Source organism: Brachypodium distachyon, chromosome 4, assembly GCF_000005505.3.
Source record: "Brachypodium distachyon strain Bd21 chromosome 4, Brachypodium_distachyon_v3.0, whole genome shotgun sequence".
In the NCBI taxonomy this organism is placed as follows: Eukaryota; Viridiplantae; Streptophyta; class Magnoliopsida; order Poales; family Poaceae; genus Brachypodium; species Brachypodium distachyon.
Genome location: NC_016134.3, coordinates 24,945,158 through 24,972,081, shown reverse-complemented (window position 1 = coordinate 24,972,081; position 26,924 = coordinate 24,945,158). Strand labels below are relative to the sequence as shown.

Genomic DNA, 26,924 nt, shown 5'->3' with positions numbered 1-26,924 from the left:
GCCCAAAAATAAATATATCTATTTCTAAATAATATCTAGATACATGTAATATTTCGACAAGAATTATGAAACAGAGGAAGCACCCAATAAAGGAGAAGAAAGAAACAAGAAAAGCTGCGGAAGTTTGAGCAGCTCAAAAACTCTGTTTCCTCATCACGTTTTTCACGTAGTGCGTGCGTGTGCTCGAGGCTCGGATAACAACAAGCAAGCCCGTTGTGACTATGAGAGCATGATCCATTTTATATATATATATATATATAAATAGATAGATAGATGGAGAGAGTGTACTCCGTAGGATATTTGTCAACTCCTAGAAGCTAGCATTTTTTTACAGCAACTAGCATAACTCGAGGATCACAGACAATAAAGCTGGATGAACTATTGCTCTATCTTCAACGGTCAAGCCTCCAGCAAGTTGGGTTGTAAATTAAGAACAGATCTATATATTGATATGCATCATATATCCAACTAGCCACTACATTATGGTTTGCTGAGGGAGATAAAGTCTAATTTTTTCAGTGGTGATATTTCACTTTAGACCATTATGAGTTTCCAGCAGTGTCAATCCAGAGATTTTCGGGTCCAGAGCGAAACTATAACTTGGGCTGTTAATATAAGCATCAAAATAATGATAGAATATATGTTTATGAACGCAAATACATATTTATAGTTCATCAAAAGCAATATTCATATTAAAATGGTTTGTAGCCTTGTTACCTAAACTTTCCTTCTAAATTTCAAGACGCAATGTCATTGATAAGGGTCTCAATATCCATCTCGTCGGACAATTACTTTTTGGGTCTGTCTATATAGCAGATGTCTGTTTTCTGAGAAAAAACCAGACGCCTGTTCTCTGAGATTAAAACAGTCACCTGCTCATTTTATGGAAAACATACAGATAAAGAAACAAACACCAACAAAAAACGAAGGCATGTGTCGGTAATGAAACAATTGAGTGACAATTTCAGACAAGAAGAGACTGATTTAGCCTCTGGACATATGGCTGGACAAAAAATCAAAATCGACAAAATTATACGCCTTGAGAATTACTAGCGTGCAATTCCAGAAACACACAAATGCAATTGCAATTCATGACTGGATTGCACATAGTAATCTACATGCAAATTGAGACAGATTCAGCCATTGGGCATGTGGCTGGAAAAAATATCAAAATCGGCATTGAGAATTACAGCGTGCAATCCCATAAACACAGAAATGCAATTGCAATTCATAAGAACCCCGATTGCGCATAGTAATTTACATGCAATTGAGACTGATTTAGCCTATGTACAAAATCAGAATCGGCAAAAAATACAGCCTTGAGAATTACTAGTGTGCAATCTCAGCAACAAACAAGTGCAATTGCAATTCAAAAGAAACCTGATTGCGCATATTAGGCTACATGCAATTCCAGTGTTACACAACTGCAATTGTATTTCATACTATGCTCGATTGCAAGTCTTAAAGTGCATGCAAATTCAGTTTAAAAAATAACATCAACAAACAGATCACAGCAAGGCAAAAGAGAAAGAAGTACCTATTCATTGCTGATTGGAGGAAAACTGCCTTCCCTCACCAAACTATCCATACATCATAAGTAGATCAATCTACACGACAAAAACAAAAGTCAAAATTAACAAAGTGAAGCAACAAACATAATAGGATCAAATTCGTGTATTAAACAAATGCAAATGCATTTGACTACATCGATGATCCCTACAGTTATCCCTCTATCTATACTAACAAAACCACATAAAATACTGACCTCTACAGTTATCTCTCTTTATCTCAAAGTTTCCAATTGCTTCCAAAAATTTGTTCATAGCACCCTGCTACTACTGCCACCAACTTGCTACATCAATGATCACTTGATTTTTAAATGACTCATTGTAACTAGTTCATCTAAATTTATGCAGGATTTAAACACACAGTCAACACCTCTTGATCTTCTTAGTGTATCCATATCAGTTAGCTGGAAGATCAGGCTTTAAACACACAGTCAACACCTCTTAACCAGAAAATGCAGTCAACACCTCCAAAACTAACAAGTCTGGGAGATCAGGGGATTGACTATATTTAGAATATGCAAAAGGTACTTCAAATTTGAAATCCCATTGTATTTGATATTATAATTATACGAAAAGTTGGATTGCAACAGTGCAAATAGTGCAATTTTAAAACCTGGAACTGCAATTGCAAAAAACCAGAATTGGACACTGAAGAAGGGGTTATAAGATTTGGTTAACGTTTTTTTTTACAAAAACTGAACCATGTAGATGAGGAAGTGCTATTGCTGCTTGACAATAGTATGCTTGCATTTATAGCATAGTACAAAGGTTGAAACGCAGAATTCAATATATATTTCCAATCAATTGCATTGTTGCTATCAAGAACAAGCATAAACAAAATACAATTGCAATTTACGAACGCTTGAATTGCATAGCAGTGCTCCAAATTGATGATTAGAAGAACCGCAATTTCTGATCTATCATTGGTCGTACAAGGTATAAAGAAAATTTTGTTGTGTGCCAAGCCAATTAGACACGTGTCGATCTAGCTAGAGGTGAATCCAAATTAGTTATCTAACCCACAGATGGAGTAGCAGCAATTTTGCAAATGCAAGAGAACAAGGCATTAACAATAATGGGAAATCTACGTACAAAACACTGATTATTCGCAAACTGATCAAAGAAATACCAAAAACAAGTTTCATAAGCAGATGTGCTAATAATTGGCGAAAAGTTGAGGTAAAAATGTTAAGAACTGCATGTAGAGGACTGTATGATACCGTAACTTGAGAAACAACATGATTGCATTGATGAGACATTGCAAAAACTATACCTGGCAAGTGCAATTTACATAAAAACTATATGACGGCGGCAAGCGCGAGTTGGCGCAGCACAACAGCAGGGACAACGCAGGATCAAAGTACGGGGATGGCACACGGCAGCAGCCACCAGCGGCGGCGCATCACAACATCCGAGAATTATGTGGTTTAGCTCAGGTGTGTGCGTTCGGTTCTTCGGTTCGGTTCGGTTAATACGGTTTGTATACTTCGGTTAATACAGTTATGTACATAAATACGGTTCGGTTTCGGTTATAACCAAAGTTGACACGAATTTTTGAGTGACACACAAATTTTTATACATGTTTCAATGAAAAGAAGTGTTCCAACTTTTACTTCCATAGAACCATTTATAGAGGCATACACACTGTATTGAATCGGTCTCAGGTTCAGCCCGTCCACAGCCATTTGGCCCAGAATCCACCCATATTCCTACAGCCGGCCGGAAAAAATAGACTGAAAATGGGGGAAGTGTGATTTGAACACAGGACCTCAAATTCACATCACGAAGAGACCGCAGACCACTAGGATAATGCATCACGTCTGTCCAGTACCACAGCGTACAAATTATATTCACTGTTTCTGTTTTTTTTGGTTTAACCAAAACCATCGGTTTCTAACTAAAAAACTGAATCCGATACGGTTAGCTGTTTGGCTAACCGGAACCGAAAACCGAGAAAATCGAACTTTCGGTTCGGTTTTCGGTTCGGTTTTGCACAGGGTGAGGTTCAGCAGAACAAGTTTCCAGAATTTACGGCAAAGATTTGAAATGTTGGCATGCTTACTTTTGTGGTTTAGCAGAACAAGTTTCGACTTGCAGATTGCAGAGCAAGATGAAGTCAAGTAACTAGCTGTAACCAGAATTTCAAATAGGCAATGTATATTTCATCCAACAAAACATACCTTATGTGGAGTCTTCCATAATTTCAAACAAATAATTCAACGCAATAAGAAGTAAATAAGTGAGAGGGAAGCGTGAGATGAGGGAAAATTCGGTCAACGGCACATGATCATACCTGGGCATACTCTATGCCCATTGTATTTAGTGCGTCCAAAATTTTATTTGATGACAGTGAGCTGAAAATCGCTCCAGTTCCTGCTGGCCTTTGAAGTATCTCCCACGGGGAGTTCAGCAGAATTTTTTTACTCTTTAGCTCAGAAGATAGACCGACAAGGAAGTTTCATCTCTTCAAAAACCCATACCTGCTCATTCCATGGAACCTTTTTTGTAACCAGAGCTTGGCCATATTGAGATACCATGTTATAAATGAATAGAACTTTATGCAGGTGGAGAATCTATATTAATAAGTGAAGATAATAGGGATCTTTCCCTTTTTGCCACCCAACTCTTTTAAGAGTCTGATAATCAAAATCCAGATACGGACAAATTTACTGTGGATAAAGGAACAAGGATTCTCACATTGCTATGAAGAAACTGTATGTACAAAGAATCTGCAAGACGAATGTGGAAAAAGAATATGCAAGAATAGAGAACAGAAACATTACATGTACAAGTGGACTGATGAACACATGCCGGCAAGCTTGTATACTCAAGAACAAAATTCAGGTTTTCCATACACTTTAAAACAGTGACGCGAGTCAACACTTGAGTCCCAAAAATCTCAGTGAACAAAAACATTACTATACCAAAAGGAAGAGCTACAAACAGAAGCATAGACACTTGATTAAAAAAACTTACCAGTCAGCACTTGAGTCCCAAAAATCTTAGTGAAGAAAAACATTCCTATACCAAAAGAAAGAGCTACAAACAGCAGCATAGACACTTGATGTCGTGCAAGTTCTCCATCCTGCATATAGTAGCTACAACCAAATTAGCTTTCATATATAGCAAGCTAAATACCAAGAAGCAAAAATGACAATATGTGCCAATTGGCTGCGGGAGTGAGACCAACATCTGAAGAGACTTGAGCCTCTGATTGACCAATAATTGCCAAGTACTCCCTCCGATCCTGAATTGTTGTCGAAATATTACATGTATCTAGATGCTTTTTAAGAATAGATACATCCATATTTGGGCAAATTTGAGTGAAGAATTTAGGATCAGAGGGAGTAATATTTACATATTTGTAATGTTACTTTTACTACAGCTTCTATTGCCAAGAGCATACTTCCCTGTAGGTCTGCAAGCGAATAATCTAACATGAGCTGCACTCACCTTGTTGGGCAAGGACATGGCCACCATGTTGGAGGTTGCGACCAACAGGAACATAAATATATATAACAGAATGACACTTTCACTAGCCCAACCTATGGAACCAGAAAATGGCAATGAAATTTGGATGAAAAAAAATGTTGCTATATTAGTTCAAAAATAAATTATCACTAGAAAACTGATGATAAACGATGAGCAAAATCAGCTTTACATGCTTGGATTTCATATAGTCAGGGTAATAGCAGACCATAAGCTCATATAACACACATTAAAAGACATGTGAAGTGCATATCCCTTATCCCATTTACAGTTATTGCCTACAACTATACACCCATTGCAAATGACCAAAAATGAAATTCAGATGATAAAAACGTATGAACTTGAAAAGGCAATGAGATCCATTGTAGACAGTAGAGCTACACATTCCAACAGTACTACTAACAACATGTCATCATGGGGGCAGATGAACCATGAAATCATCAAAAAAAATAATCAAAGGGACAAATGAACCAATTCACTGCAGCTCTAACTTCAGACTCGAAGACGACCTAGAACAGAGTACAACCATTTCAATGCGGCAGCCGCGCATCACTCGCACCAGATCACCCACAAAAATCCGGTGAGGGGCAATGCAAGCAGATGTCCAAACATATCTAATTCAGCCTAATTTCAAGGATTTCAGACTCAAAGCAACCTAGAAACACAGTACAACCAAAACACTACCGCAAGCCCGCCTCGCTCGCTACAGCCACACAAAATTCGGCGAGGGATACAGCGGTATAACTCACCTCACCACAGCGCAAACCAAAATCCACGAAAGAGGATGAAGCCTTCCCTTCCTGTCATCATCTACCAAAAATCCCGTATCAAATCAGCCAAAAATCAGCAGATATAAACTGGGGACACGAACCACATCTATGGGCGGAGCAAAACTCAGGCAAGGCGTGTGCAAATCTCAGACGCCGACAAGCATATACCCCCCAACCCGACGACGAGCAACCTCAGCCCACCTCTAACCCCTACTGCCTTCGCCTGCAGTGCACCAAAATAAGAAATGCTTCCTGTTGATTCCACTGCCATTTCCTTTGCTACGGGCCAGGCGTCCAGGTCCAATACGCAGGTCCAGAGCATAATGCACACAAGACAGGTGCGGCCCAAGTACAAGGCTCGTTAGAATAGGCCCAAGGTACATGAGAAATGCTCCTAAAAAAACTAATAGAGGCCGCGTATTTCGCTTAAAAAGATACTCCCTTCCATTCATATTAATTGTGTCAAATTTGTCCAAATATGGATGTATCTGTGTCTAGAAAACGTCTAGATACATGTAATATTTTGACAAATTAACATGGAGCGGAGGAGTACTAATATCCGATGTTGGTGAGAACTACGGCTAGTGCAGTGGCTTAGGCTCGCGGTGGTGTGTCCGGCCGCGCAAGTCGGAGTTCCCACAGACCAAATTTCGGGTCTCACCCGAGAAATTTATCCTCTTGTTGTACTGGCCTCACACACTTATTTCTTAGAGTCTGTGTCGAGTGCCTTCAAAACAAGGAGTAAATATCACAAAACCCCTAATTTCTGACGAACTGTATCAGAAAACTACACATTTTTGGTTTTTAATCAATTAACCCACATTTTTGGACAAAACTGTATCGCAAAACCAGTAATTTCGCTGTCAACACGGCTAACAACGTTACTGACATTGGGGCCCACCTGTCGGCCTCAGACACAGAAACTGGTTTAGCTAGTTTGGTCCGGCTCGGTTTTCTCTCATTTGTTGGCCCGGAACTCCTTCGGTTCCACGTCTGTCGGCCCGAAACCGGCAAAGCTATCGGGGAGCTCCTCGTTGCGAAGCAGGTCAATGGACAGAGGGCTGGCCTGCCCGTAGCGGCCGCCGCGGATGCAAAGCGTGAGGCGGAAGAAGAGCAGCGGCCCAAAAGGTGCACCAGCTCCGCCTCAGGAGGATCGCTGGCCCGCACCCACCAAATCTCCAGCTCCAGCGAGAACCATTGCTCAGAGACGCGGGCCAGGGGCGGGCACACCCAGGCAAAGAGCTTGAACCACCACGAAGGCGTTGTTGTTGCCCGTGGCATCTTCCCTGCAATAGCCTGACAAGGTCATGGAGACCTGCACGGTGTAACAATTGTCAACCGGCGGCGTGGGCAGAGAGCAGAACTTGCTGAAGGCGGGGTCAAAGACCGGCACACGGTACAGCAGCTGTTGTTCCTCCTCCTTTGCCGCTGTTGTCCTCTGCTCATGGGACGACTCTCCGCCGGCACCAACCTAGTCGGGCACCACGACGACGAGCCGCCAGGAGTCCACGTGGTGTGGGCGAGGGTGTAGGACAGAAGGAAGAACAGAGCAGGCCCGAACCCACCTGAACCGGCAGAAAAATGAGAGAAAACCGAACCGGACCGAACTAGCTAAGCCAATTTTAGTGTCTGAGGCCGACAGGTGGGTCCCAATGTCACTAACGCTGTTAGCCGTGTTGACAACGGGATTACGGGTTTTGCGATACAGTTTTGTCCAAAAGTACGGGGTAAGTGATAAAAAATGCAAAAGGTGAAGTTCTATGTTAGAGTTCGTCAGAAACTATGTGTCTTACGATATTTACTCAAACAAAAAAAAGACCGATGTTGGTAGGACGTGCCACACAATGGTTTGATCCACAGCCTTTGTGTTGCGTCGCACATAGGCACGTAGAAGTACTCAACCAGAAAGAAGTTGGACCGCCTAATCAGACTTTTGCCTTCCTCCCCCACGCATCAGACATCAGCATATCTCTGCCTGACAAAATTTGTCACCCCATATCCCACAAAATCTTGTACTGTAGAAAACGAAGCACTGCACGAGACACCGATAAACTATACATTTCGTGATGCATTGGTGATCACGTCGTCTCATTTCTTTATCTGATCCGTGTGTTAGATTATTTGCATCAAGAGGATTAACTTTCCAGTCACCGGTAAGCATTAGAGTACTAACAATAAAGAGATTAAGGGAAAAATTAACCGTACGTCCAGTGGACGAGGAGGCCATCGCCGTAGTTGCGGTAGCGGTGTCCTTCAAGCCGATACCGGCACTGACCGGTGACCGCCGTCGTGGTGACGACCTTCTTGTAGCTTCACCAGCGCCCTAGATCGGTAGGGTCGTTAGTGGTGGCGAAAACTCACGTGAACCGTGTTGTGAGAATGGCCAAGATTTCCTCTTATAGTGCTGCGCTACAGGGCGCCGAAACCTATAGTTGGTAAGTGCCCCCGATCAGGGCCAGGACGTGATTGATGGGATTAGCCACTAACGTTGGTTAGTTTCCTAAATCCCCATCAATTCCTAAAACACATCCCTTAATTAAGGATGTGATTCTAGGCATTACTTTCCTGTTAAAACAGATCAACCAACGTTCTCCCCTTTGATCGTTAGGTTTAACACATCTGTCCTTTTCCGCAGGAATAATATACCAAAGTAAAGTTTTACAGTGACCGATGAAATGCCTCTGAAACTCAATACCTATAGTATATCAGCCTGCTTCAAAAAGATAACATTTTTCTTATTGAGAGTGGTTCCTTTTAGTGGTCCCCAAAATTCCAGGATCATTAGGCCTCCAGTAGTCCCATGCCGGCAACATGCTCACGAAAAATACTGGGTGGTAAGCCTTTATTTAGCGAATCCGCAAGCATATGTGTCGTACTTATATGCTTGACGTTAATAGTTTGATCCTCGATTTTGTCTTTCACAACATGATACTTGATGTCAATTTGCTTGGCAGCAGCACTTGACTTGTTGTTACTTGTATAGAAAACTGCTGGTTTATTATTGCAGTATAATACCAGTGGCTTAGAAATGTTGTCAACCACTTTAAGTCCGGAAATAAAATTCTTTAGCCATACAACCTGCCCAGTGGCCTCACAACATGCCAGAAATTCTACTTGCATCGTAGATGAAGCAGTCAACTTTGTTTGGAGCTTTTCCACGATATGGCTCCCCTGGCGAGTGTGAATATATAACTTGACGTGGATTTCTTACTATCCACACACCCGGAAAAATCGGCGTCTGAATAACCGATAACTTCTAGGTTATCAGACTTCCGATATGTTAGCATGTAATCTTTAGTACCTTGCATATAACGCAAGGCTTTCTTTACGGCCTTCCAGTGGTCTGGTCCTGGATTTGATTGGTATCTGCCAAGCATCCCGGTTACAAATGATAAGTCAGGGCGTGTACATACTTGTGCATACATGATGCTTCCGATAGCTGAAGCATAAGGAACCGACTTCATCTGATCAGTTTCAATTTGGTTCCTCGGACATTGAAATGTCCCAAACTTATCGCCCTTGACTATAGGAGCAGGTGAGGGAGAGCACTTATGCATATTGTATTTCTTTAGTACCCTCTCAAAGTATGCTTTCAGTGATAGTCCTAATGTGCCTTTAGACCTATCTTGATGAATCTCAATGCCAAGGACATATGAGGCTTCACCGAGATCTTTCATATCAAAATTAGATGACAAAAAATTCTTAGTCTCATGTAGCATATCCTTATCGCTACATGCCAACAATATGTCATCCACATACAGGACTAAAATTGTGAAACGACTGCCTTTAAATTTTACGTATATGCAGTTGTCCACAACATTTTCCGTAAAACCAAAGTTTTTGATAATCTTATCAAACTTGAGGTACCATTGTCTTGAAGCCTGATTCAAGCCATTGATGGATTTCTTTAGACGGCATGCTAAATGTTCCTTACCTTCCACCACAAAACCTTCCGGTTGAGTCATGTAAACATCTTCATTTAAGTCGCCATTTAGGAATGCCGTTTTAACATCCATTTGATGTAGCTCTAAATCATAATGAGCTACTAATGCCATAAAGATTCTAAAAGAATATTTGAATGACACATGAGAGAAAGTTTCATTATAATCGATTCCTTTCCTCTGTGTGAACCCCTTTGCGACGAGCCTTGCCTTAAATCTTTCAACATTCCCTTTGGAGTCATATTTTGTTTTGTAGACCCATTTGCAGCCTACCCTCTTAGCTCCATCGGGAATTTCTACCAAGTCCCAAACGTTATTCGTGTCCATAGATTTTAACTCGTCTTCCATGGCAGTTACCCATTCAGACGAGTTTTCACTTTTAATGGCTTCCTTATATGAGGATGGATCCTCCACCTTTCCTATAATATTTACATCCTCACTTATATAAGTGACAAAATCTTGTCGGATGACTTTATTTCTTTCACGTTGTGATCTTCTCAAAAGAGGTGGTGGTGAAGGAGGATCATTTTCTTCTTGAGGATTATTTTCTACTTGGGGATCCTCATTTGCTTCTTCTTGGTCTTCATTTGGGTGTGGTCCTTCTTGGTCTCCATTTGGGTGTGAACCTTCTTCCGTTTCAGGATCTCCATGTGGTTGAGAGCCTGAGCGATGAATATCAGGATCAACATTGTGTGTCACGTTAATATTCCGTATTGGCAAATAAATCTTTTGGACAACGGGGGATGGAACATATACCCGTTTTTCCTCAAGATTAATTTCCCTTATTTCCGTGACTTCATTATCCTATAAAAAACACCGCTTGTCTAGTCTACACAAATTCTGTGGTGTGATTCGGACAATAAAAACGGTATCCCTTTCCCCTATGAGGGTATCCAATGAAATGGCATGTTATCGTTTTCGGATCTAATTTCTTGAGTTGTGGATTGAAAATTCTTGTTTCTGCGGGACAGCCCCACACATGTAGGTAATTCAAGCTCGGCTTCTTTCCCGTCCACATCTCGTAAGGTGTGTTGGGTGCTGACTTTGTTGGAGCAAGATTTAGTACGTGTGCTGCTGTCTTTAAAGCCTCCATCCATAGACTAACTAGCAAACTTGCATGACTGAGCATACTTCACACCATGTCCATAAGGGTGCGATTGCGGCGCTCAGCCACACCATTTTACTGAGGTTCACCAGGCATTGAATATAGGGCAATAATCCCATTCTCAGCTAGGAATTTTGCAAAAGGTCCTGAAATTTGCCCTTAAGGAGCGTGCCTTCCATAATATTCTCCCCCACGATCAGACCGAACAACTTTGATCTTTTCATTCAACTGATTTTCAACTTTGGCTTTGAATATCTTAAATTTGTCCAAAGCTTCAGATCGTTCGCGTATGGGGTAAATATATCCGTAACGGGAAAAATCATCCGTGAATGTGATGAATGAATTAAAACCATGCACCGACTTAATATTTAGGGGTCCGCATATGTCAGTGTGAATTAATTCGAGGACCCGTGAGGCTCTTGTTGCTCCCTTCTTAATCGTTTTTGCGTATTTTCCTTTAATGCAGTCAAGACATTTGTCTGCATCTGAGAAGTCTAATGGAAGAACAATTTCATTTTTAATAAGTCGTTCCATTCTCCCCCTCAAAATGTGGCCCAAGCGACGATGCCACGATTTCGAAGAAGTACTTGTATTTTTCCATTTCTTCTCAGCGTTACAATCATCATTCAAAACATTGACATCACTCACATGCATAATAGACGAATTAATAGTTAACATATATAATTTGCCTCGTCTGACACCGAGGCCAACGTCATTATTACAATGTTTGATAACGCATTGTTGATTCCCAAACAAGAAATATCGTCCAAGCAAGAAACTGAAATCAAATTCCTACTCAATGTAGGTACGTAAAGGACATTATTCAAATGTAGATGAAAGCCGGTGTGCAGCTCCAATGTGAGGGATCCCACAGCTTCAACATCGGCTTCCTTCCCGTTTGCGACTTTAATGCTTCTTGTTCTTGCCTTTATGGTGTGGATCAAACTTAATCCCTGCATAGAGTTTGCAACATGAACGGTTTCACCTGAGTCAATCCACCATGTATTTCAAGAAAAATCAATATACAAAGATTTATCCACGAAAGTAATTTCATATTTACCTCTTTTGTTCATCCACTTAAGGAAACCGGGGCAGTCCTTCCGGAAATGGCCTATCTCCTTGCAAAAATTGCAAGCATTCTTCTCCACACTAGCAGAAGTGTTGGCATTATGACCTTTTCCTTTAGGAGCCTTTTGAGCATCCTTCTGGACAAAAACTTTCTTTTGGGTCCTGGAAGATCCCTGACCACCTTCATGCTTCCTCTTGGAAGAGGCAACAAAAAAGGCTTGGTCATTTCCTTGCTTCATAATTCTCTCTTCTTCCTCGACAACCCTGGGAGTCAGTTCCACGAGTGTCCATTTTTCTTTTAGAGAATTATAATTGATCTTAATTAAACTGATCAAATTCTCGAGGAAGGGACTCCAAAATCAAGAGGATTAGGATATTTTCATTAAGGACAAACTGCAAAGCCTTAAGCTTTGAAGTTGCATTTACCATCCTCAAGATGTGACCCCTCACATTACCTTCAATCACATACTTCTCAAGAAGCTTGCTCGAGCGCTCTCGAGAATATACCTTTTTAGAACTTTTGAATTGGTCTTCCACTGCTTTAAGAAATTCTTTAGCAGTGTCCTTTACAGGAATTGCCCCGATGATATCAGGGGAGATTGAAGTTTTCATTACAAGGAAACCCACATGGTTTGAATTATCCCATTTTTCCAGTTTTATTTCATAAGTTTTTATCAGGTCATCGTACCCTGCCACATCTTCAGCTGAAGGTGTAGGTTTATCCTCCCTGAGGGCATAATCGAGTGTCCTTTGACTCCTAAACTCATTTCCAAGTGGGACTTTCAAGTTTGGAAGTTGCTCCCCGTCAGTACTTCAATGTTGTCATAACCCAATGAGGCAGCAGCTGTGATTATAACATAATAATGAAAAGAAAAATATAAGTCAAAATTGCATGATAGAAATTTACGTTGGTAAATTAATAAACATACAAGAGTATACAATTCTAAGTCATATCACCGTTGGGCAGAAATGACGAAAAAATTGTATTGACATAATGAGCAATGGCTCATAAATTAAAACAACGTTGGTCGGAATTAATTTAGAGCCAAAAATTCCCAATATAGACATCAAGTTTAAACATTAGCATTTTAATCATTAATTGATGCCTAAAATGGTACAACACGAAACAAATAAAATATTCTACACAAAATATCTTGTTGGTTCAACTTTGTGTAGAATAATTACATGTCCAATTTTCAGTCAGCAAGATAAAAAAATTGGGTCATTTTCCATTAATTAACAGTGCAAAAATATATTTAAACATCATTCTATACATTAGAAATGCAGTGCAATAATAGAAAAACATTAAACTTTGCTTTAGTGGTAAACTGGGCCAAACTGGGCTGGCCCATAACGATCCCCGCGCATAAACACAGCGGAAGCATTTTTTTTATAGCGCGGGCTAACTTAACGTGGGCCGAAGCCCGTTCGTGAATGTGGCCCAAAAACCCGCTTGAAGGCCCACGTTCATTCCCGCAGCGTTCCAAGCCGTCGGATCAAATCCGACGGTCAGCATCTTGCCCTAGTCGCACAAGGGAAATACCCCACGAAACCCTAGCCGCTGTGTAGATTCTTTCCTCCTCCCCACGATTTCCGGATCCCATAGAGAGACGGTGCCGCCGCTGGCGACCGACCTCGCGACCGGCGTTCATGGCGGCGCGCAGCCCCTCCCCCGCGTTTCCCGGACCCAGCGGCGGCGACCAAGTCGCCGGCTCGCGGTCGGCGTCCATGGAGGCGTGGTGCTCGGCGCCCGGCCCTTGCGGCGCGGTGGCGGTGCTCCTCCGTCGAGCGGGGCTGCCGGCGCCGGCTCCTTTTGGGTGGTGAGGCCGCGGTGAGGAGGCCTGTGGCGACCGGCTTTCTGCTCGCGGGCGAGGGAGCCATTCCCACGTGCCGGAGCAACATGGTGGCGGCAGCGGCGCCCTCGCATGCTGGGGTTGCCATGCGGCTCCTCCCCGAGGGGAGGATAGGCGCCCCCGCGGTGCACGAGGCCATGGCCATGCATGTCGTCGTCCATGAGGTTGCAGCTCGCTCGAAATAAGGTAAAAACATTCATCCCGAAATCTTTTGTTTAAACATTTGGGTTCGGGAATTTGGGGAATTTACTTTCTAGGGTTCGGGGAAATTTGGGGAATTTCATTTGGGTTTTGTCGTTTGATTGATTCCCCTCCTTTTAGATTCTCTTGCTAACCGAACATGCATGAACCCATGATCCCACGACAAAACTTAATCCGATCAACATTATCATGAAAAAGATTAACAGTGCTAATTTTAACCCTAATTAGATCTTAATCATACAAGATTAGCATTAACAGAAACTAATTAAGCATCATTAGCACAAAATAGGTTAATCCCCTAATCAGAATACAAACTCTAAACTACCAGTGATGGCTCTGATACCATTGTTAGATTATTTGCATCAAGAAGATTAACTTTCGAGTCACTGGTAAGCATTAGAGTACTAACAATAAAGAGATTCAGGGAAAAATTAACCGTACGTCCAGTGGACGAGGAGGCCATCGCCGTAGTTGCCGTAGGTCGGAGGTAGCGGCGTCCTTCAGGCCGATACCGGTACTGACCGGTGACCGGCGTCGTGGTGACGATCTTACTGTAGCTTTAACAGCGCCCTAGATCGGTAGGGTCGTTAGTGCCGGCGAAAACTCACGTGAACCGTGTTGTGAGAATGGCCAAGGTTTCCTCTTTATAGTGCTGCGCTACAAGGGGCCGAAACCTATAGTTGGTAAGTGACCAATCAGGGTCAGGACGTGATTGATGGGATTAGCCAATAACGTTGGTTAGTTACCTAAATTTCCATCAATTCCTAAAACACATCCTTTAATTAAGGACGTGATTCTATGCATTACTTTACTGTTAAAACAGATCAACCAACACAACTCGGCAGCCATTATATTTAGAAAAAAAATCCTGAAACAAATCATCGCAATGTGCATCTTAAGTCGATCTGAACATTGGAGCTAAGCGAAATATTGAACGGGAAAAATCATGGATGCGCAGGTGGTGTCCCTGCCACTGATGCTTCTACGGCTCGTCTTCCTCCTCTGCTTCTTCTTCTCCCGTCTCTTCTCCTCCGCCGAGGCTGCTTCTGCTCCGACGCTGGTCTCCAGCCTCCCGGGCTACGACGGCCCCCTCCCTTTCAACCTCGAGACCGGGTAATTTAACTCTTCAGTCACACACTTCAGAATTCTGATAACATCGCAAGTGCATTGGTTTGATTATCAGCTCCTTTTTAACTGATCGTTGGCTTCAGGTATGTCGCCGTGGACGAGGAGAACGGCTCGGAGCTGTTCTACTACTTCATCGAGTCGGAGGGCGACCCGCGGCGCGACCCGGTTCTCCTCTGGCTCACCGGCGGCGACCGCTGCACCGTGCTCAACGCTTTGTTTTTCGAGATAGGTTCAGTAAAAGTCTCGTTATTGACTTCCCCAGACTTCACTATCTATTCTCTGGAGCTAAGCCGCAATTGTTTGCTCTTGCAGGCCCGTTGAAATTCGTCGCGGAGCCCTACGACGGGACCTTGCCACGGCTACGGTACCATCCCTACTCCTGGACGAAGGCCGCGAGTATCTTGTTTGTCGATTCGCCGGTCAGCGCCGGGTTTTCTTTCTCCGAGAAACCCAAAGGATATGATGTTGGAGATGTGTCTGCTTCTCTGCAGCTCAGAAAGTTTCTCAACAAGGTACTACTCCTGTTGGTATTCTTGGTGAGATCGAGAGAACATGGATGTTTTTTATTCATTGTTGTTAGTAGTTAATATACTTTTGTGTTTATCAATCATTTGGATCAGTGGTTCACTGAGCACCAAGATTACCTCGCGAATCCTTTCTACGTCGGTGGAGACTCCTATGGTGGAAAGATTGTCCCATTCCTCACGCAGAATATCTCAGAAGGTATATATTATTACTGCGGTGACGCTTATATGTTTTATTACATTTTTGCACAATAACGCACTTAACGAAAGAAAAATATATATGAAAGGTGTTTTCAAGTTGATCTTCAGCACACTATTGCTATTTTCAGATATTGAAGCTGGACTGAGGCCGACTATTAATCTTAAGGGACCGTGACATTCACACGATATCCTTTCTTGATCGATGTTAAAGAAAATTACACTGCCATGCATGATCTCAAATCTCAATCTGACAACAGTTCATGTAATGGTACAAAAATTTGGTCAGGGCTACCTGGTAGGTAACCCGCGTACAGGTGAAGAAGGCCTTGATTATGGGTCGAGAGTGCCATTTCTTCATGGAATGGGAATCATTTCAGATCAACTGTACGAGGTGATAAATTAGCAGGCACAGCTTAACTCTTGACCATTAAATCACCTATTGACCTGCAGTTAATTCCCCGACATATATGAATTTAGTTAATTCAATGTCCATGTGCTTGCATGTAATGTGATCAATCTTAAGACGATCATGGAGCATTGCGAAGGGGATGGCTTTACTAACCCCAAGAATGCGCTCTGTGCACAAGCTTCAGACAAGTTAGACAGAGTAAGGATACAGCTAACTGAACATTCTGCCTCTAAATTTGTGTATGTCTTGATATTCCAAATAACAAATTGATGTTTCATTGCAGCTGCTTCAAGAAGTTTCCAGGCCACATATTCTGTATAAGAAGTGCATCTATACGTCTCCCAGACCAAACGATGGGACAGCAGAGAGAAAGATCCTCAAGGAGGAACCTGCTGGAGTACTGAAACATCAACCACCTCGTCCCCCAAGGTATTGCCAAGTACGTCCATCTTTACCAACTCCATCGCTAAAAACCTAAAGTCACTTCTGAGATGTAAAAAGATCGAACTATAATAATCGAATGCACACCGTTTGGTGTACGGTTAAGGGATTGTTAGAGATTCAAATCACCAAACACCATTGATGGTCAGGATAAATGCATGAGTGTACATCTTACCAATGCTAAAAAGGAGATCTGACAAACACAAAGCTCATTGACCCAGGATTAGACTAAAGCGGAGTAAAGAGTGTTGTCCCTGACACATGAAAATTATAGGCTTCAACCCCTGCAATTAACTTTTTCTCATAAACGATTGGATTCATAACTGTGGAAATCTGGCATTGGATTCCAAAAAGAAGGCTCTGATAATTAAAAAGGAAAAGCGAATTGGAGAGAGCACAAGAGGTTAATTGCCTTTGTAAATTGGGTTTCATAATATTGAGAGTGTGATTGTTTTGCTGCACTCTGATTCCATTTGTGAGAAACAAATTCTGAATCAACACCTGCAATGATCTAGCGTGTGGTTCATATCAGGCAAAATTGGGCTTAACTTTGCTTGATTATTATGGTCGACACGTTGAACCATGACTATATGGTACGTAAGGCTTGCCGTGGTGCAATCTGTCCACCCGTAGTCAATTCTTGGATTGAGCACTGATGGGTATAGGATAATTTTAATCGAGCGGCCTTCGCTCTAGACCTAGTGTTGATGTGACGGTTTGAGCGTGGTGTAAGAAATATTATTAGGGTCGACATGACATAGTGATATACTTTTAATGGTTTCTGTAGTATTTTTTGCGTTAATATATACTAGATAGATATTAAAATAACACATATATATCTCATACTTTGACAACACCCAGAAAACCTAACAGCTTATCTATAAACTCTATAAAGTTCAAACCCACTAAGAGCATCACCAGCAGACTACCTAAATGTGACTTCCTAAATCTCCATATGGGGACTCCCTACTATAGATTTCCTTCCCAAATTTGCCATCTCCCCAGCAGATTACCCAAATCTCACCCCCTTATAATTCATTCATCCATATTTTATTCATATGCTTCAACCGTTTTTGTAAAACATCTATATTTCAAACGACTTGACTTGAAATTATATATTTGAAACGCTTATAATTTAAATCGAATAGTTTTATTTTTATATTCATTTAATTAAATAAACTATAATATTATAATTTAATTCTCAAACGGCTATATTCTGAACGGCTATATTTTGAACGGCTATATTCTCAACGGCTATATTTCCAATGGATATATTTCTTGGTCTATATATATGTGGAGCTCTGAATCCATTGTCCATTCACTCTCTATCACACCTCTCGGTCCATTCACTCTCTACCACACCTCTCAACCTCCTCTCACAAAAATGAGTTGTAGCTTACTTTGGCAATACGTGAGTGAGGAGGAGGAGGAGGAGGAGGACGGCCATGAACTAATGGTTGCTACGGTGGCCATAGTTCTCGACGCAAACACGCGGTTCAATGCTCGACGCCGTCGCGGTTCAGTGCCGGGTCGTCAGGTAATTAACCGCGATATTGAAGCTGGGCATGCTAGATTATTCGAAGACTATTTCGCGCAGCATCTTGTCTATGGCTCCTCGTATTTTCGCCGAAGGTAAGCAATGCGTACATATGGTTTTTACTTGCATTTATATTGTTCCTCTAGTGTTCAACTAATTACCTTTGTTCTCACAGGTTTCGAATGTCTCGGCCGTTGTTTCTTCGCATAGTGAAAGCTGTGCAGGAACACGATAGCTATTTTGTGAGAAAAAAAAATGTTGCTGGAAAACTTGGGTTATCATCTCTTCAGAAGGCTACCGCAGTGTTCCGAATGTTGACTTATGGTGTAGCAACAGATGCTACAGATGAGTACGTTCGGATTGGAGGAAGAACTGCTTTAGATAGTATGAAAGCATTTGTTAGAGCTATTATTGAAGTTTTCGGAGATGAGTATCTTAGAGCTCCAAATGAAGCCGATATCGCTAGATTGCTTGCAATTGGAGAGAGCAGAGGGTTCCCTGGAATGCTAGGGAGCATCGACTGCATGCATTGGGGGTGGAAAAATTGCCCTTCATCATGGCAAGGTATGTATACTGGCCATGTGCATGAGCCCACAATCATTCTAGGAGCTGTTGCTTCACAAGATCTTTGGATTTGGCATGCCTTCTTTGGTTTACCTAGCTCTCTTAATGACATCAATGTTCTTCACCGTTCCCCGATCTTCGCAAGGCTAGCAGAAGGGCAAGCTCCAGAAGTTAATTTTACGGTAAATGGTAACAATTATACAATGGGGTACTACCTTGCCGATGGGATATACCCGCAGTGGGCCACATTGGTTAAGACAATACCCTCTCCACTAGGGCAGAAGAATAAATATTTTGCAAAATGTCAAGAAGCACATAGGAAGGATGTGGAGCGAGCATTTGGAGTGCTTCAAGCTCGTTTTGCAATTGTTCGTGGACCAGCAAGAATGTGGGATGAAGAAGTACTCCATGATATCATCACAGCTTGTGTTATCATGCACAACATGATAGTTGAAGACGAGCGAGATGAAGGTCCCCAAGACTACAATTACGACAACATGGGAGAAAAGATTATTCCCTCTCATGCACAGACGGCTGAATTCTCAGACTTCATTCAAAATCATCTTGACATCCGCAACGCACAAGTCCACTCTCAACTAAAGGATGACCTGGTTGAGCACCTGTGGCAAATTTATGGGGCAATGTAGTGTGCAATCTACCTAGTCGTATGTAGTTAGAGTTAGGATCTAAGTCGGAAAGGTTTTGTCCCGAAGAAAGTTACCCTGCCGACTTGATCTATTTAGCATGTACTGTTTTTACATTATGGAGGGGTGTAATATATATTATGTATTGTAATGTATGCAACTATTTTAATGAATTAGTCCATGGACCTCAAATAGTTAATACAACAACGTAGTCCATACTCAAATAGTTAATACAACAACATAGTCCATACTCAAATAGTTAAAACAACAACATAGTCCATACTCAAATATTTAATACAACAACACAGTCAAATCGATCTTTTAGATTGCCGGTCAATGATATCACGCCTTATCATCTTGTAGTATTCTTTTTGGTCATCATCCAACGAACTAAGATCCTTGTTCATGATGTCCATTTCCATCTTCCTTTCCTCAAATTCGAACTTCCTTTGCTCCATTGCAAGTGCTCCAACATAACGCTTTTCCTTTGATGCCTCTCTTGCATCCTCTCTTGCTTGTCGTGCCGTTTCTCTTGCCATCTCTCTTGCTTGTCTTGATGTTTCTCTTGCCATATCTCTTGCCTCCTCCAACTTTGTCCTCTTTGAGAACAGAACATCCAAAGCCATCACAACATTACTATCTTCTAAAGAGGTAACATTTTTACCTCGACGTTGCCGCTCTTTCTCCGCCTTCTTCCCAATGGGTCTCTTCATGTGACCAGCTTTGACCGGAGATGTAGCTTCAAAGTCATCAATGTGTATCGCGTCAACTGTGTATCGCATCAACTCCAGGAGTAGACATACTTGGACTTGCATTGGAGCTTGACTTCTACTTTTTATTACTATGAGATGACCTATCAGCTTGAGCTAACCACTTTTGTTCAAAACGCAGCATGTTCCAACAATGCAATAGCACAAACCCTTTATTGGTCTTATCTTGTGACTTGAACAATTTGAGAGCATCAACAATCTGCACAAGCGAATATGTCTTAGTATATTTGCAAAAAACATATGAACATACAATGAAAATAAACAACTAGGGGAACTACCTTGTCTTGCTCTGGCTTCCCACTTTCGTGCCTATGCATAATTTGCTCGTAACATCCACAAAACCTACCCACTTGTTCTTTCACAACGGACCAATGATGTGATATGGAATTGACATTGCGCTCACTTCCTTGTGGCTTGTGCAATTCATACTCCTCATGAATCCTGTTCCAATAAGTTGCATGCTTTTGCTCACTACCTACTATTGGATCCATACTAGCATGCAACCATGCAGCCACCAACACTTCATCTTCTTTATCAGTGAAGTTTCTTGTCCTCTTGGTGTTTGCTTTTACCGGAGGAGTTACTTGAGATTGCATTACTTGTTCTCGGAATGGACTGCCCAAATTTTGGTCCCAAGCTTCTTGAGTGTATCCTTCACTCAACAAATTTGTGTAGAGACCCATAGGACTCTGGCTGTCCATTGAAACACCCTAAAAAATTAAAAGCAATTGAGTCACAATTGTATGATCTGATCTCATGAAACAACAACAACAACAAAGAATGATCGACTCTGGCTTTCAATTGAAACACAATAAAAATATATAAGCAATTGTATGATCTGCTCTCATAAACCAACAACTAAATTGATCTACAATTTGCATCTACATATATGTATAAATCTTCTGCTATTTCTATCTACAACCAATTCTTCTTCCTGCTATTTCTCTCTGCAAAAAACGGGATTCCCCTGCCCAGGTTCGTCCGCCGGTCATCCCGCCCCCGGCCCTTCCCCAACACCGCCGGCAATCCAGCCCCCCGCCGCCGCCCATCCCGCCCCGAGCTCCGCCGCCCATCCCGCCCCCTGCCGCCGCCCCTCCCGCCCCGACCTCCGCTGCCCATCCCGCCCCCGGCCGCGCTGGCATGCATCCCCCTGCCCCCAGCCGCCGCCCATCCCGCCTGCCCTCTGCCTCGCGTGGATCGACAGCGCCGCCGCACCTGCCGCTCGCCTCTTCACTCGTCGTGCAGGGAGAATGGAAAGGGAAGGGAAGGGAGGAACGTACCTTGGCGGGAGGAGCGGGAAGAGGACCGATTCCGTTGGCGCAGCAGCGATAGGGACTCCCGACGCGGCAGAGGAACCTGGGGGCTCCCGATGGGGATTTGGGGACCGGCTAGGTTTAGGTAGTTGTATGGGTGTTCTTCTGGAGGAGCATTTTTGCTGAAAACCCCCAAATATAACTATAGGGGGTCATTTGAGTAGTTTGCTGCTGATGCTCTAAGTGCAGTTAATTTAGCAAGCTGCACATGCAGCCTATCCACGTCAGCGTGTCTAATCATCACATTTTCTAATTTCCCCCGTCTGGCTGGCTGCTCAATCTCCTTGCGCGATGTGCTAGCCGTTGACGGCTCGCGCTGCGCCCCCGTCGCCGCCGCGCGCTGCACCAGGCCCACCAGCCGCGGCCAAGTTCCGTCCCCACTGCCCACAAGCTCGGCCCCGGCCGCCTCAGAACGATGTCCCTGCCCATGGGCTCAGCCCCGACCCTGCCGGCGCTCCGTCATCGTCTGACTCCCCCGCGCGGCCTTTCTGAGGCCCGCCGGCCGTCGCCGATGCTCCTCTTCTCCTCCCCGACAACCGGCGCCGCCCCTACTGCGCTTCCCCGCCCCAACGAGCAGCCGGAGCCCAAATCCGGCCGTGCATCCCTTCCCTGCCGAATCCCTTGCCACCGATTCTACCTGCGTCCATGGTCCCGATAACCACCAACCATCCCTCTGCCGTGGTTGGTGAGGGAGGTTGCGGCGGCGCCAAGGCCGTGGAAAGCCGAGACGAGGGAGGTGGAGGTCGATTCGGTGCATGCTGTGGCGACGCGGTGACTCAGCATCGTCCATCACATAGGAACGGCAAGCGGGAGCTGCTGCGCGACAGAGTTGCCGCAAGTGCGAGCGTCAGTGCGAGCGGCGCAAGCTGCTGCAAGGCTGCAAGGCGCAAGAGGCAGAGCAGCTGGCTACGCGGCAAGCAGCATCACATATTCACACATCGATCTCATGGATTAGTACAAGGCATCGGTCGGCAGTACTCTATGCCATGATGGTTGGCGCAATTGTTCCGATTGGTGTCGCACATGACTAATGTTCTCATTTTCTACTTTGTGATTTGCGGTCAAATTCTGCCGTTGCTTTGGATATGTTTTAGCACAATGTTTTTTTCATAAAATGTTACCCAAATGGTAAAGTGTTCTCCCCTAATTACATTTGCACAATGCATTGTTCTCAAGCTGTTTGAGTATTACAGTGATTCTTGCACTGATCATGGACGCGGATGTATTGTTCTTTAATATCCGCGGTAACGCGCGGGGTAACCACTATTTATATATAAAGATGGTGCTACATCAAAAAAGAACCAAAGTTGTTTATGAATCAGATTCAGTTTTTTGCATCCACAGAACTGTTGCAACTACTTGTTACATTTTTGGGCAAACAGCAACATCACACGGGCAGCCCTTGGGATCAAGAAAGTAAATTACTAATTTCCACCTCACTATTTTCTTCTTTTGTTATTTGCGTGCATTATTTAAGTAACCTTGCGCTTCCATTCTATATACACGCCAATAACCTAGGGGAGTGTGGAGGAATGGTTAAGGTGCCATGATGGAGATCGACCTTATTCAGAAGACATCAAGAACAGCATAAAGTACCATCGTAATATTACGTCAAAAGGTTATCGCGCCTTGGTATATAGGTAAATGCTGATAAGTTGAATAGGTTATAGCTTAGAAAATTTCAGTTTTTCCAGCGTCTCATCTATCTTCATTCTACAGTGGAGACCATGATGCTGTTGTACCATTTCTAGGTACACAGTCTTGGGTCAGATCGCTCAACTTCCCTGTTGTGGATGAATGGAGGGCTTGGCATCTGGATGGACAGTCTGCAGGGTAAGAATTTGTATATCAGACTCTTTAAATACTTGATTGATACTTCCTGCCCGCAAAAAATAAAAAAAAACTTGATACTTCCATCAACCGATGGTTTCTGTATTATTAATTGGAGTATGTAGATTGCTTCGGAGAACTCCACTGATATTTTCAGATATAATCTGTCTGCAGATTCACCATAACATATGCAAATAACATGACGTTTGCTACCCTAAAGGTAACAAGATATCTACCTCTGCCTAACTGTCTAATCCACATAGATTCGTTCAACAATTCAAAATATAAGAGTTCTATAATGCAGGGCGGTGGGCACACTGCACCGGAGTATCAACCGGAGAGATGCCTCGCTATGTTCAGGCGTTGGATTTCCACTGAGCCACTATGATTAATGTGTCGGCAGGTTGACACGTACATGAAATTGATGTAGAAGTAGAAAAGGTCTGTCCATTCCACGGGCAACTGAAAGAACAACACAAATTTCATTCACTTGCTTGGGCCATTTGATTTTGATCGTGTGGCCACATGTTCCTGTTTCTGTTAGATTTAAATTTGTGAGAACCGGCTGTATGGACTGATTTTTTTATTACTCCAGTAACTCTATTATTTATTGTCATGTGTTTAGGGAATTTGGGAATTAGAGGAAGATCGCAGGAAGTAAGGGTGCTCAACGGGTTGTAACCTCGTCGCCCCGTGGCAGGGAATTGGGGCGCCTAGGACGCAGGGGAAGATAGGGTTTGAGTTTTTGATTGCTTGCTTTATTGATTGATTAGGGGGACTATAAATAGCCCTTACAAACTTGGGGATCAAGTTAAACTCTTACATAATTGGAATAGAACTCCTAATCAGATTGGAAACAGTAGGGAAAACCTCGAAACTTTTCTATCTCCAATCTGGACTCTTAATTACTCAAATTAACTAAACTGACCCAGATGTTGGATCCTTCTCTGCCCTAGGTGGCCGGCGCCTATACGTGCACCCCCACATGACATCTCCCCCTCCATTCTGAAACAGCTCGTCCTCGAGCTGAAAATCTGGGTAGCGCTCCCTGAAGACGGAAACATCCTCCCAAGAAGCTACTGAAGCCTGTTGTCCTGCCCACTGGATGAGGACTTGCTGTACACCGCGCAAGGCGAGCAGCAAGGCTTTAGCTGGCGTAGGCTGGACGCGTCCTTGAAACATGGCGGGCAGAATAGGCGGCGCATCCGGGGGAGGCCCATGGTATTTCTTCAAAACACCAACATGGAAGACATTATGGATACGAGCACGAGGTGGCAGCTCCAAGCGATAAGCCACTGAATCAATCTTGCCAATGACCTTGTAAGGACCATAAAATTTAGGTGCCAACTTGCCCTTTGCACCTGCGCCGAGGAAGGCGGCTGGTCTGTGGTGTAAGCGCAGCCAAGCCCATTCGCCAACGTCGAAGGAAAGCAACCGATGCTTGCCATCATAATAATGCTTGTAGTGCTGGGCAGCCTGGACCAGACGCTCACGGATGTCAATCAAAAACTGGTCATGGTCGGCGATGTTGCGTTCAACAGCTTGATTGCGGATTTCGCCCGATGTATATGTCCGTAAAGACGGAGGATCATGTCCATAGACCACACGGAAAGGCGTGTCCTTCAGGGCAGTGTGGAAGGAGGTGTTGTAGAAATACTCTGCCCAAGGGAGCCAATGAAGCCACTGCCGAGTACGGTCGCCCGTGAAGCAGCGCACATACATGGCAATGACTCGATTGACAGCCTCTGACTAGCCATCCGACTGCGGGTGGAATGCTGAACTCATATGCAGGCGAGAGCCAGAAACTGCAAAGAGAGCTTTCCAAAACCCGGAAGTGAAAACCACATCGCGGTCAGAGACAATGGAGGCTCGAATGCCATGGAGGCGAACAATGTCGGCGAAGAAGGCCTTGGCCACCGACACCGCAGTGTAGGGATGCGCCAGCGGAATAAAGTGGGCATACTTGGAGAAGCGATCAACCACGGTGAGGATGACACTTTTGCCACCCACCTTTGGCAGCCCTTCGATGAAGTCCATGAAGATATCTTCCCAAACACGAGACGGCACGGCCAAAGGCTGAAGTAGACCAGCCGGATGGAGCTGCTCGGTCTTGTTGCGCTAACACACCATGCAAGCCCGAATGTAGTCCTGGAGAGCAGCACGGGCTTGCGGAAGGTGGAAGTCGCGGCGAAGCCGATGAAGTGATTTTTGAATGCCTTCATGGCCCTCGCCGTGAGCGGCCAGTAGGACATCCGCCACCAATGGAGATGATGGGGGCACGTACGCACGGTGCTCGAAGGTGAGAAGGCCATCCACGAGGGCCCAAGGGGACCCTAACTCGCCAACCTCCAACTGCTCAAGCAATGTGACGAGAGCAGGGTTAGTGTGGGCTGCTTGGCGAATAGTGTCAAAGAGGTCGAAGGCAGGACCCGTGATTGCACAGGCACGGGCGTCAGGGAAGTCGCGTCGAGAGAGAGCGTCGGCCACCATGTTAAGGCGGCCAGGTTTATACTCCACCGTGAAGTCGAACCCCAAAGGTTTGCAAACCCAATGATGTTGGGGTATTGTTGCCAGGCGTTGGTCGAGGAGGAACTTGAGGCTGTAGTGGTCCGTCTTGACAATGAAGGAGCGACCCCATAGGTACGGCCGCCAGTGCCGTACTGCCTAGACCAGGTTAATGAGCTCGCGCTCGTAGGCTGCCAGGAGCGCATGGTGAGGAGCGATCGGGAGACTGAAGTAGGCGACAGGACCCGTGCCTTGGTGCTGCACGGAGCCAAACCCCGAGCCTGAAGCGTCACACACCACAGTGAACGGGAGGGTGAAGTCGGGAAGCTACAGCACGGGTGCCGTGGTGAGCGCGGTCTTCAGCTGAAGGAACGCCCGGTCAGCCTCCTCTGACCAGAGGAACCCGTCTTTCTTCAGCAAGGCCGTGAGGGGCGCAGCCATGACGCCGAAGTCACGGATGAACTTGCGGTAATAGCCTGCCAATCTCAGGAAGCCGTGGACTGCACGGACAGATCGTGGCATGGCCCAGTCGATGATGGCCATCACCTTCTGCCTGTCCATGGCGACGCCATCCGCGGAGATAACATGGCCGAGGTACGCCACTGATTCCTCCCCAAAGGCACACTTGGAGCGCTTGAGATAGAGTTGGTGTTGCCGCATGAGCTCCAGGACAACCTTGACGTGACGGATGTGGTCTGACCAAGATGAGCTGTACACCAAAATATCATCAAAAAAGACCAGCACAAATTGACGTAGAAAGGGACGAAGAACGTCATTCATTAAGGCCTGGAAGGTTGCCGGAGCGTTCGTGAGGCCAAAGGCCATGACGAGAAACTCGAAGAGGCCTTCATGGGTGCGGAACGCGGTCTTGTGTACGTCCTCCGGGCACATGCGCACTTGGTGATAGCCAGAGCGCAGATCCAGCTTGGTGAAGACGCGGGCGCCCTTAAGCTCATCGAGTAGTTCATCGGCGACGGGGATGGGAAACTTGTCTTTGACCGTGTTGGTGTTGAGGGCGCGGTAGTCGACGCAGAAACGCCAAGACCCGTCACTCTTTCGGACA

The 26,924-nt window shown here is 44.2% G+C and overlaps 1 protein-coding gene and 2 long non-coding RNA genes across 9 annotated transcripts; 1 reads left to right on the top strand and 2 right to left on the bottom strand.

The window, feature by feature from the left end:
- Positions 1–641: 641 nt before the first annotated feature.
- Positions 642–6,070, bottom strand: LOC104584582. Of its 4 annotated transcripts, none has more exons than XR_002966143.1 (3): positions 5,807–6,070; positions 5,022–5,113; positions 642–4,666 (listed from the first exon to the last, which is right to left on the bottom strand). It is a non-coding gene; the product is annotated as an uncharacterized LOC104584582 (long non-coding RNA). The 4 variants fall into 4 exon arrangements; XR_002966142.1 differs by having other exon boundaries at positions 642–4,653; XR_002966141.1 differs by having other exon boundaries at positions 642–5,113; positions 5,807–5,857; positions 5,929–6,070.
- Positions 6,071–14,865: 8,795 nt separating this feature from the next.
- LOC100826180 (serine carboxypeptidase-like 19) lies at positions 14,866–23,945 on the top strand. 4 transcript variants are annotated; one of them, XM_024463059.1, is made up of 13 exons: positions 14,866–15,108; positions 15,207–15,352; positions 15,436–15,635; positions 15,744–15,846; positions 15,977–16,012; positions 16,133–16,239; positions 16,372–16,455; positions 16,541–16,696; positions 22,871–22,942; positions 23,045–23,166; positions 23,246–23,359; positions 23,531–23,576; positions 23,661–23,945. In XM_024463059.1, the coding sequence occupies exons 1-13, from the start codon at positions 14,942–14,944 to the stop codon at positions 23,742–23,744; spliced, it is 1,437 nt and encodes a 478-aa protein (XP_024318827.1). In that variant the 5' UTR covers positions 14,866–14,941; the 3' UTR covers positions 23,745–23,945. The 4 variants fall into 4 exon arrangements, with proteins under 4 accessions (XP_024318827.1, XP_024318824.1, XP_024318825.1 ...); XM_024463056.1 differs by lacking the exons at positions 14,866–15,108; positions 15,207–15,352; positions 15,436–15,635; ... (5 more) ...; positions 23,531–23,576; positions 23,661–23,945 and adding exons at positions 18,094–18,330; positions 18,411–19,617 and having other exon boundaries at positions 16,020–16,239; positions 16,541–16,686; XM_024463057.1 differs by lacking the exons at positions 14,866–15,108; positions 15,207–15,352; positions 15,436–15,635; ... (5 more) ...; positions 23,531–23,576; positions 23,661–23,945 and adding exons at positions 18,094–18,330; positions 18,411–19,613 and having other exon boundaries at positions 16,020–16,455; positions 16,541–16,686.
- On the bottom strand, positions 19,613–22,845 carry LOC112272399. The gene is made up of 3 exons (XR_002966145.1): positions 21,494–22,845; positions 20,492–20,923; positions 19,613–20,412 (listed from the first exon to the last, which is right to left on the bottom strand). It is a non-coding gene; the product is annotated as an uncharacterized LOC112272399 (long non-coding RNA).
- Positions 23,946–26,924: the final 2,979 nt, after the last annotated feature.